General features: G+C 46.0%; 1 protein-coding gene across 1 annotated transcript in view; it reads left to right on the top strand.

The window, feature by feature from the left end:
- Positions 1 to 3,383: 3,383 nt before the first annotated feature.
- MAP7D3 (MAP7 domain containing 3) overlaps positions 3,384 to 11,110 on the top strand; it is a 24,868-nt gene continuing 17,141 nt past the window's right edge. The window contains exons 1-4 of the mRNA XM_029282945.1: positions 3,384 to 3,468; positions 9,014 to 9,109; positions 9,549 to 9,629; positions 10,333 to 10,496. Coding sequence (XP_029138778.1) covers positions 3,384 to 3,468; positions 9,014 to 9,109; positions 9,549 to 9,629; positions 10,333 to 10,496 — 426 coding nt within the window. The remainder of the gene's footprint in view (positions 3,469 to 9,013; positions 9,110 to 9,548; positions 9,630 to 10,332; positions 10,497 to 11,110) is intronic.

Here is an 11,110-nt window from a genome sequence, read left to right as displayed (position 1 = left end):
GACAAAGATTAGATTAGTGCAATAAAATCATATGGGAATGGGAACATGGTTTTGTAAAGAAAGTGGTTCGGACAACTGCGAATCTTTAGGCTTCATCTTTCCCCGGACTGGATTCGGAAGATTTTTCGCTGAAGGAGAAAAATCCCAAACCAAGATGGGGAAAATCAATCAATCAGAATAGAGCTGTGAGGGACCTCGGAGGTCTTCTAGTCCAACCCTCTGCTCAAGCAGGAGACCCTGTACCATTTCAGGAAAACGGTTGTCCAGTCTCTTCTTTAAAATCTCCAGGGATGGAGCAGTTTCTGAAGACAAGCCTTCAGAAGTTGTCTTCAGAAGATAGTCCTTGACTTACATTTTTTTAGCGACCGTTCAAAGTTACCGTGACACTGAGAAGTCCTCACACGTACAACCATCGCAGCATCCCTGCGTTCATGTAGTAGCGTCCAGGCGCTTGGCAAACCGGCTCCCATTTATGGCGTTTGCAACATCCCAGGGTCACGTGACCATCCTTTGGGACCTTCTTTGGGGGCTTCCAACAAACAAAGTCAATGGGGGAAGCTGGATTCACTTAATGACCATAACAAAAAAAACATCGTAAAATTGGGTGTGGCTCACTTAATAGTCACACTGCTTAGCAATGGAAGTTCTCTTCCTAATTGTGATCATAAGTCCAGGACTGCCCGTACTTTTGATGGGGTGGCAAGAACCATCCGAAGGAAGAAGACGCAAGCTTCAATTTTCGCTTTTAATTTAAAAAGAGATCCCGTTGCAAACTCCCTCTTTTGTTTAGCTTTATTGCAATTCCCGCAGCCTCCTTTCCCTGAGTTTTATGACTTCGGAGTTCTCTCTGGATTTTTCAAAGGATCGATTCGGAGGGTGTCATTTTGGCTACACAAAGCTTAGCCCTGAACTTGGGAAGGCAGAGCAATTATCTTTCTACAGGCATTATTCATTGCGCGCAGACACCCCTGCTAAGCACTGTGGGATTTGCAACAGCGCAAAAAAGAATGCAATCATTTATAGCAAGCCACGGGGAATTTCCATCTCCGAGAAAGCAAAACCGGGACTCAGCTCAAGGATGCTTCTCGGTCTGCTGCAGAAATCTGGCTGGAATGTCCCGGAAAAAGTGTTTTTACACACTTCCTCTGGGAGTCACTGTTGTGCCAAAAAATTGCAGCTTTCATGAAGATGTATGAGTTTTATTAGCTGCACAGCTGGAACTTTGGGCAAGTTCTCTCTCTCTCTCTTGAACAAGACAAATCAAAGAACAGAAGGAGAACACTATCCTTTTTTAAAAGATATATATTTTATTAAAAGTTTCTTTTATTAATATAAACTGCAAATAGAAAGAAAGACAATAGAAAAAAGGGAAAGGAAAGAGGATGAAAGAGACAGAAGGAGGGAAGAGGGAAAAAGAAATTATAATAAAAGAAACAAAAAGCAGTGATGACTTTTTTCCATGCAGTAGGATACCTGATATGTTTCTTGCAATTAAATTATGTTTCTTGCAAGAATCGGGTTCTGCCTATCAGCTTTTGCAAACAATGGGTTTGCCTCTGGAGGAAAACCACTTGGGGCTGGGGGTGTCCTAATGCCAATTTTTTCTCTCCGTCTCCCAAACATTTTCTCCCCATGAGCCCAGCAACGCTTCTAACGTTCTGAAAAAGGCAGCTTCCTTGAGATGCCAAATACATGATTCATTTCCGTTCTCTCTGGTCAAGCTAAATCGTTTCTTTCGATTCTCGGGATGTAAATAGGCACACACAATTTGTTAAAAAAAAATATCAGATCCCTTTTGGGGAAAAGAAAGGTTTGGGACTGTCCTTTTCATTTTAAAGGTCCAGCAGTGTGAGCCAAACATTTATTTCCTCTGCTGGGCTGGTGCAATAAAAAAAATGTGTAAAATAGGGCAGGCAGCCCTGAAGAAGATGAGATTGGAAGTTTGCAAAGCCTGGGATGCCTCGATGATAAATTTAAAAGAGTCTCTCTGGTGCATTGAAAGTCCGAGGCGAATCTCTGAATCGGAAGAAAGAAGCAAAATTCTGCAGAGTTGGTTGACACAGACCCGTCTTTTATGGCAGAGAACAAAACCAGCTTTGGAGTCTGAGCGACGTGCCTCCACAAAGCCTCCGTTGGGTTCAGCTGGAGCCGGGGCGAAGAATGTGTCTTTTATAAGAAGGTCGACACCACGGAGAGGCTGTCCTTCCTTCCAGCAGCACGTCCAGTCCAAAGAGGGAGCTGCCCAAATGCCCGGCAGCCAGAAGAGACAGACCTCCTGGGGATGAGAATTTTAACGCTGATTTACTTTGGGCCAGTTCCAATGTCTCTCTCTCAACCCAACCTCCCTCGCAGGACTGTTGTGATGGGAAAAACAGAAAGGAGGGGAAAGGATTAGGTATGTTTGCCACTTGGAGTTATTTATAAAGGAATAAAAGTGGGGTTTATTAAATAAATAATACATGCAGATAGCCCTCAACTTACTATTTATTTATGACTATATAGAGATTCTCAATCCTCCAGGTCATGGTTGTCACAAAGATATTTTTTTCCAAAAGGCAACTGGAGGTTTTTTTTCTTTGAAAACATTTTGCTTCTCATCCAGTTCAGTTCAATTTACTTAGTGACCAAAGTTGCAACAGCAGAGAAGAAAGGGACTTATGACCAGTCCTCACATTTATGACCATTGCAAAGTTCATATGATCAATTTTTGGGCACTTGGCAACCGGCAAGCATTTAGGATGGTTGCAATGTGCCAGGATCATGAGATCACCTGTTTGCAACCTTTCCACTGCCTTGGATAAGCAAAGCCAGTAAAGGAAGCCATTGTGGCTTAGGGCTAAGCAAGCATCCATCTATCGGGTTTTATAAACCGTAATTTGTCATTGGGTGCCGATTTGTAGAGATGCAGCCAAGTGGCTTAGCTAACAAATCAAGATGAAAACGGGTCTCAGCAGATATGGTAATCCTATGGATGGAACCTCCCCAAGGAAATATCCTTAAAGAAGACTGAAGACACGCGAGGATGGACCACCCATGGAGAAAGTGGGAATCGAACCCGCAGCAACGGAAGCCCAACTTAAACGAGCAGCTACGCGCACGCGCGTTGCCGCCTCGCCTACCCTTCAGGGATCGTTGCCCGCCTGGCCGGAGGCGAAGTTTCCCGAACGCCCGAGCCGCGGGTCAGCGCGTGCGCTCTCCTCCGCCGCCCCCAGCCAAAGGGCTCCGGGGCGTGGCCTGCGCCGCGCCTGCGCCCTCGCCGTGCCCGCGTCCCTTCGGCAGTTCCGCGCCACCGGCCTGAGGCTGAGGCGGCGGCGGCGGAGCATCTGCCGGCGAGTCGAGCGAAGGAGGCTCCGGACCGCCGCCCGGACCGCTCGGGGGCGAAGATGGCGGAGGGGAGCGGCGGCGGGGCGTCTCCCGGGGTCCCCATCCCGCCTCCCCCGACCCTGAAGGGGCTGCGGGAGCAGATGGGTGAGCCGGGCGGGGAGACCCCCCACCCCACCCCCCGTTTTATCCCCTCAGACTCTCCTTGCCCTCCCTCCGCGGCCCCTTCCTAATTGAGGGGGGTCGTCCCCTCCCCCTCCCCCCCTTCCCATCCCCTCAGCCGCCCCCCTGGACCGGTCTGGGTTCCTCTGCCCCGGCCTTGACTACAGGACCCATCAGCCCCCGTAGGGGGGCGGGGGGTGTATAGTTCAGCCCGGCTTGGGGGGCGGGGGCTGTGGGCAGATGCCTCCCAAAGGCCTGCGGGGGGGGTCTATCTGGGATGTGGTGAGGGCATGGGTGTTTCTGGGGGTCCAAGCGGCCCGACTACAAGTCCCATCATCCTGTTAGCCTCCGTGGGGGCGGGGGGTGTAATTGAGCCCTGGGGGGGGGTAATGGGCAGCTGCCTCCACAAGGCCTGGGGGGGGTCTCTCTGGGATAGGATTGGGGGGGGGCATGGGTCTCTGAAGTGCCTGATGGGGCTTGTAGTAAGACACGCCTGGGAGGCTGGCTTAGGAAGGGCTGATGGGGGGAGTCCCCAAGTACCTTAATTTGACCCCTCCCTTTTTCATCCCACCCATTTTCTCCTTTTACTCCTTTTTTCTCCATCAAAAGACCTTTTCCACCCCGCAAACTCCCCCTCATTATACTCCTTCCTCCCCCCCCTCTTTATCATCCCAGGCAACCTCTGGTCCCTCACCCCGAGTTCAGGGCTCTCTTCCCCCCCCCTTCATCTTTTAGTCCTGTTCCAGTCCCCCCCAACCCATTAGTCATCCATCCCCTCCCTCCTTCCTATTTCCCAAGCTCATTTCTGAGCTCTCTTATCTCCCCCCCCCAAGCAAAATGCTGGAGGTTCCCTTTTTGTTGGCCTGAAGGACCTCCTCTTCCGCCTGGCCTCCCTCCGTCCCCCCAGTTGCCTTCTCTTTATTTTGTGGACAAAAGAAACCGTTGCATTTTATGAGATCCAGAGGAGATCTGGAGGTCTTGCGGCTTACTCATTCCACTCCGCCCCCTCCCCCAAATATCCTTGGCTTTTTAAAAAAAAGCATCTGGAAATCTCTTTGCATCTACTCTTTTTCTCTGCTGCAGTCAGAAAAGCTAATATATATATATAAGCAATGTGCACGGTCTCCTCTCCCCCCCACCTTCCCTGGGCTGATTTCTGGATTATTTCTGCTTTTCCAGGTTTGTTTCGAAATTGCAGCATTGGGGTACAGTTTAGTTCCTGCCTGATTAAAGCAGAATTCCTCTTTGCTTATCAATTAATGTGGAGGGGACGGTTGCTGTATGTTTCTTTTCTTGCTGCAGCACTGATTTCCTGGAAGATCAGACTTGACCTTAGTTTGCAAGTGTTTTTAACCCTGCAAGGCGGCATCTAACTTCAGCCACAGGACATAATCACCCAAGTGCCATATTTTGATCAGAAAATATCTAGCCATCTTTTGAAGCTTTCCTTTGGCTGTGGCCAGGATGTGTGAATCGCCAAATTAGATGTCTTCAAAAGGAAACTCCCGAAAGAATAAGTCTGTCAGTACTTTCTCATCATCCAGACTGTGATGATTTGAGTTGTGCAATACTTGGCACCTAAGGGGAGAAAAGGTGCTTCAGAACACATGGAGTTATAAACATCACGCCTGTCTGTAGTTCTTTTTTAAAAAATGTGGCTTTAGCAATCACAAGAGTTGAGCACTTCCAGGAAAGGCGAGGCCTTAAGAGAGCTGCAAGCAGGTATTCACACTTTGAAGCATCTTTTCACATTCAAATCCAGTGGTGCACAGCCCTGTATGCTTCCACCCAAATGGAGGTAGCCCTTGACTTACAGCTGTTCATGTAGAGACCATTCAAAGTTACAACAGCACTGAAAAAAGTGCTTGTGACCATTTTTCACACTTAAAACCTTCGTAGCATCCCCATGATCACGTGATCAAAATTCAGATGCTTGGCAACTGGTTCCTACTTATGACCATTGCAGCGTCCCAAGGTCACGTGATCCCCTTTTGGCAAGCAAAATCAATGGGGAAGCCGGATCCACTTAGCAATTGTGTAACTAACTAATCCCTGCAGTGATTCACTTAACAACTGTGGCAAGAAAGGTCGTAAACTGGGACAAATTCATTTAACACATGTCTCACTTAACAACCAAAATTTTGGGCTCAACTGTGGTTGTAAGTCGAGGACTACTGTACTTAATGGCCAATGGCTGCAGGAGAGGGCCTCATCCTGTAATACCTAGGTCAGGGATAGGCAACCTTGGCTTTTTTATGACTTGTGGATTTCAACTCCCAGAATTCTTGAGTCAGCATGGCTGGTTCAGGATTTCTGGTATTGAAGTCCACAAGTCATAAAAGAGCCAAGGGTGCCTACCCCTGACCTAGTTGACCTCTGGGAAAGGATGCTAACTTGGGAGGGGGCTTTTTCATTAAGGCTACCGTTATGCCTTCTGATCAGGTTATTAATGTGGCTGTAGTACTTGGTAACTGTGCGATGGAAAAGGCTGCTGCTGCTTTGGACTTGCTCTTAGCCCTAATTGAATTAAGGTGTCAGGTTTATTCCCATCTTCCAGACAGGGAGCTCAGTCTTAAGAGCAGATGGCTGTGCCTTGATTGTGGTTTTATTCCTGTCTTCAGATTTAAATCAAGTCCAGCCTTCCCTTTCAAGTCTGGAAAGGCTTGGCGACGGACAACAAATTGGAAAAAGGACTCTCTTTTTTTGCATCTCCTGTGAGAAATGGGGAGTGATATTATTTCCATGAAGTCTTCAGCGAAACTGCACGTGATGAAAAAGTTCGGGCTTGGTTATTCTGGGATCTTTTAATTTTATTAATAGTCATAGAGTGAGTTAGTGAAGTAATGTATGGTAGAGCCTTTTGATTCTCATACGGGTTCCTGCTTATTCCTGTAGGATGGAATTGAAGCAGATGCAATGTTTATTCCATTGCTGAGATTTATTAATTCTGCAAGCCACAGATTGCAAGTAAACTGCAAAAGATTCTAGAAAATGGTTTACAAACGTAAGGAGCGGTAATTGTATGTTGTACAATGCAGCTAACCAAGAACAATTATTTTATCTTCCTTTAATAAATAGCCCCTGTTAAATTGTGAATAAATGTTCAACTGGATCCCCTGCCTGGTCAAACGGGAGACTCACCCGGGTCTAATGGGTCTATAAGTATGTCTCAGCACAAAAAATTAAACCGCAGTCACAGGGCCTTGTGAGCTGTAATGTTATAATGCCTGATCAGAGACATAAGGGGAAACTGGCTTATCAAGAAACAAGAGGATCATGGGTTAAAATACATCCCACATAATAGAAGCATTCTTGAGTCTCTCGGGAGAGATGGAGTTGTGGCTGCAGAGTGGACTGGTGTCCGTTGTGAGAGGCAGTGCTGGGCTCTATTGTCACAGGGTTTGGGGGGTTGGGCTAGTGAGTGGAGCCAGGCACATTCAGCAATGGTGTGCCTGGAAACTCGAGAACAAACGTCACTTAGAAAAAGGTTTCAGTGGGTTTTCCTATAGGTGGGGTGAGAGGAAGGGAGCCCACTTCCACACCCTGAGCTCAGGGAAGTAAAACAAAGTGAGAGAATTATGAAAAGGAAGCCAGGAACGTGAAAACAGGAAGCAAATATTGCATCTCAGGAACACACAAGAAATAAAAAAAAATCCTTGTTTTCAGAAAATGTCCTGGTTGCTCTGTTCTTGATGTAACTTGAGGGCACGTTTAGCTGGGGGACATTTGTTTATTAGGTTTATATACCCCCTTTCATTCAGGAGATCCAAGTAGTATATATAGCAGTTCCTTCCCCTACTACAATATTGTGACTAGGGGTGGGGGTGGGGAAGTGTTGAAAGTGGCTGGCCCCAAATCACCCAGTGAGTTTTTGTGGGTAGAAGTGAACGCAGATCTAGATCACCCTGGTTCTAATCCAGCACCTGCGCCGTGGTGCCACAGATCTCCAAAGATAATTGAACGTGTCTTACCTGGCAAAAATTGAGAATGCATTCACAGCTGTATGTCATTGGATGGAGGCAATAACTGGGGGTTGATCCATTGCAGCACTGCACATTAATCGACTGCCTCCACGCAGTGGTTGCATACCTGATTAAGAATGAGGTTCCAGCAAGTCTTTGCAGTTAATGTTGTGAATTAAAACTAAGGTCATGTTGTGTGTGATCTTGGTTAAGTTCAGAGAGTTGAGACTTGACATTTTAATACGGGTGCGTTGTACAATTTTGCATCAAATACACGAAAGCTGAATGACCGTGAGTGGATATAGTGCACTTCACAAGACTCTTTTATCGGATTTGCATTGCAAACCTTTTGTTTAGCTCACATTAATAGATCTCTGTGTCCAGTATTGTGAATTACAATAATGCAATCACTTTGCAGACTTTTAAGGAAGTTTTGTGAACAAGATTTATTTTGGTTTGGCTTATTTTGGTCTCTTCAAACAAGCAGTATTGTCTTAGCAGGTCTCCGGAGTTACCTTTGAATATTTTTCGCTCTGTTGTGCCTCCACAAAGGAACTTGGTATGAAAATGCTAGCTGTTCTACTTCCCCTCTCTTTGTTTTAACAGAAGTTTAATGAATTTCCTCCTCTGAACAAAGGCAAATCTGGAAAGGGAATTCACTTAAAACAGTGCTGTCCAGCCTTGGCAACTTTAAGACCTGTGGACTTTAACTCCAAGAATTCTCCAGCCAGCCATGCTGGCTGGGGAATTCTGGAAGTTGCAAGTCCACAAATCTTGAAGTTGCCTTGACTTAAACTCTCAAATTACTTGGCAAATGTGAAAATCTAGGAGAAACAGCAATCAGTCTGTCTGTGATTATCTGCTCCATGTTGCTGGATCCTCAAAATTTCAAACAGTGTTTTTCCACTCTGCTTGCATATCTCCCTCGTCCATTACTACCACCTCTCTTAATTGATTGAAACGTGTAGTTTAATTTTCCAGTGTTATACAGCTGTTTCAAGTTTAGACTATATTCTGGGAGCGAAGTTGGAATGCTTGATTTCAAATAGGAACCTAAAAACAGATGGAACTTGAACTCAGTTCATTGCTCTTCATAATTGCATAGGGGGATTTTTTTGAGTGTGGTCTACTGCACAATTGCCCACACAAGGCTTTTAGTCCTGAATATTTCTGTACATAATACAACACAAATGCAGAATTTGTGGCAAATTCCCCAAAAGAACTATTGGCTTTTCTTCCTGCTGACACAGAAACAGAAAAAGGATAGGTGGGTGTACATATGTAGTAAATAGATATTGTGATACATTCAGTGATTCCAGAGCTACTGTTTAAAAGGAACCAGGATGCTATATGGTTGTCTTAAGTTTTTGGTCATGACCAGGGGTAGGCAACCTCGGCTCTTTTATGACTCGTGGACTTCAACTCCCAAAATTCCTGAGCCAGCCATAAACTCTGGATTTGGGGAGAGTTTCCTGTGCAAAAATCAGATTTGAGTAGTGTAATCCAAACGACAAAGATTGTGTGAATTGTGGATTTGTTTCAGCCAAGCGTGGTATTTTTCTTAACAGTTGCTGCAGCTCAAGCATTAGCCGAAGAAAGAAGAAACCAAGGTGGTGTTAGCACTGTTTCACTCCAGGCCCCAATAAGCACAAAAGCAAAACCAGGTAAAAATCGGTATTGTTTGTATGACTGTTCTGTATTTTGATCTTGGGAGCAGTTCTTTGCCTGCAGTTCGTATTTGCTCAAAACTTTTATATGCCGTTCTTATTTTCAAAAAAAATCAGAAATTAGATGAATGAAAGTCTGTAGTGCCAGGCCTGCAAAAGCCTCCCCTTGTAACCCGGGAAATAGCTACACTGGTGCAGGTGCCCTTTCAATAGCGATGGGTAATGCAAGAAAATAACCGAGTTAAGATTTCCTGCAGTGAGTTAGAAAGTACGTTGGCACAGCCATTCGTGTTGAGCACCAGTATGAGTATCTTGAACATGAATGTGCTGTCCTTGTGTGCGGATGTTAGATGTGTGTGTGTGTGTTTTGTAGGAATTGGTCCCTTGTTTCTCCAAATCAAATGTTCAAAGCCTTTGATTTTTTTCTCTTTGACAGTGCTGGATGGTTCTCTCTTGAAATCAGAAGAACGGCAGAGACTTGCTCGGGAACGTAGGGAAGAGCGGGAGAAACAGCATGGTAGGATCCTAGTCAGTCAAGTTTCTGCGTGCAGTGCGTTTAGTGACCGTTCAAAGTCACAACGGCACTGAAAAAAGTCACTTATGACTGTTTTTCTCACTTAAGACCGTGGCAGGCCACGGTAGTTAATTCTTTGTCTATAGACCAAGCACACCAGCCAGCCTCTGTGATACTTACAGGTTTATGGAAGGTTAACAAAAGCTTGGAACCCAGAGGCCAGAATATTCCGTTCAGGGGTTTTATCACCTTCCTTCAAGGAAGATGGGTTGGTGAGAGTAGATCCAGACAGTTTTGAGTTCCCGCTTCTTCGGTTTTGCATGACTCCATCCCATGCAGAAAAACCCGGTTCCTTCCTATTGTTCTGCACGAGAGGCATTTGTCAGGATGCGAGGTTTTGGGTTGTAGTAAAAGTGCACCATTGGCGTAAAATGAGGCGCTTGATTCTTCCTCTTTTCTCGGTTTTTTTCCTTGACCTCAAGCAGATAAGGTGGATTCTGGCAAGGTTTTTGCTCCAGATGGAGTTGGTTGAACATACAAAATTTGATGATGTGATACTCTCGTTCTCTCCGTCTCTCTTTCTCTCTCGGATTCTATAAAACTGGGATTTTTGCAATTGCCAGCAAAACATGTCTCCCTCCTCCCCCTCCCCTTTTCCGGGTTCCGTAGCGTTTCACTTTTCTGTACTGTTTGGTGGAATTTGCAGCTGCCAAAGAAACACAGATCCTGGAGAAGGAGAAGAAAGCGAAGCTGCAGTACGAGAAGCAAATGGAAGAGAAGCAGAAGCGGCTGAGAGAGCAGAAGCTGAAAGAGCAACAGAGAAGAGCTGCGGTGGAGCAGAAGCGAAAACAGAAGATTGAAGAGGAAAAAGTACCGTACAGCTTAACCTTGGGGCTTCTGAGGGAGGAGGGTCAGCCCTGGCCTCGAGCTTGTAGCTGGGACAGTTAATGAGACTGTGGCCTCAGTGTCCTCATTTTCTGGGCCAGCCTGTTGCCTTCTGCATTTGTATCAGTTTCCCTTACAGATAGTCCTCGGCTTACAGCAGTTCGTTTAGTGACAGGTTGAAGTTACAGCAGTCCTGAAAAAAGTGGCTTATGACCGTTTTTCACACTTACGGCCGTTGTAACATCCCCAGGGTCACGTGATTTACATTCAGACCCTCGGCAACTGGCTCACATGTATGACGGTCGCAGTGTCCCGGGGTCATGTGATTCCCTTCTGACAAGCAACGTCAACGGGGAAACCAGATTCTCTTAACGGCCGTGCTACTAATTTAACAACCTTTGGGCCTTCTCTGTTGGAGCCCCCACCCTTTGGAACGAACTACCCCCAGAGATCCGGGTGATTCCGGATCTCCCCTCCTTCCGCCGCGCCCTCAAGACATGGCTATTTAAGCTAGCCGGACTGGCCTAAGGGGAATTTTAATTTGGTTTTAAATAATTTTAAAAAAGAAACGGCCAACAATGAATACTTCATTTTAATCA

The sequence above is a fragment of the Protobothrops mucrosquamatus genome, unplaced genomic scaffold (assembly GCF_001527695.2).
Source record: "Protobothrops mucrosquamatus isolate PMUCROS unplaced genomic scaffold, P.Mucros_1.0 scaffold4, whole genome shotgun sequence".
Taxonomy (NCBI): Eukaryota; Metazoa; Chordata; class Lepidosauria; order Squamata; family Viperidae; genus Protobothrops; species Protobothrops mucrosquamatus.
The sequence above is the reverse complement of the archived record's forward strand: the minus strand, read 5'-3'. Positions and strand labels throughout refer to the sequence as shown.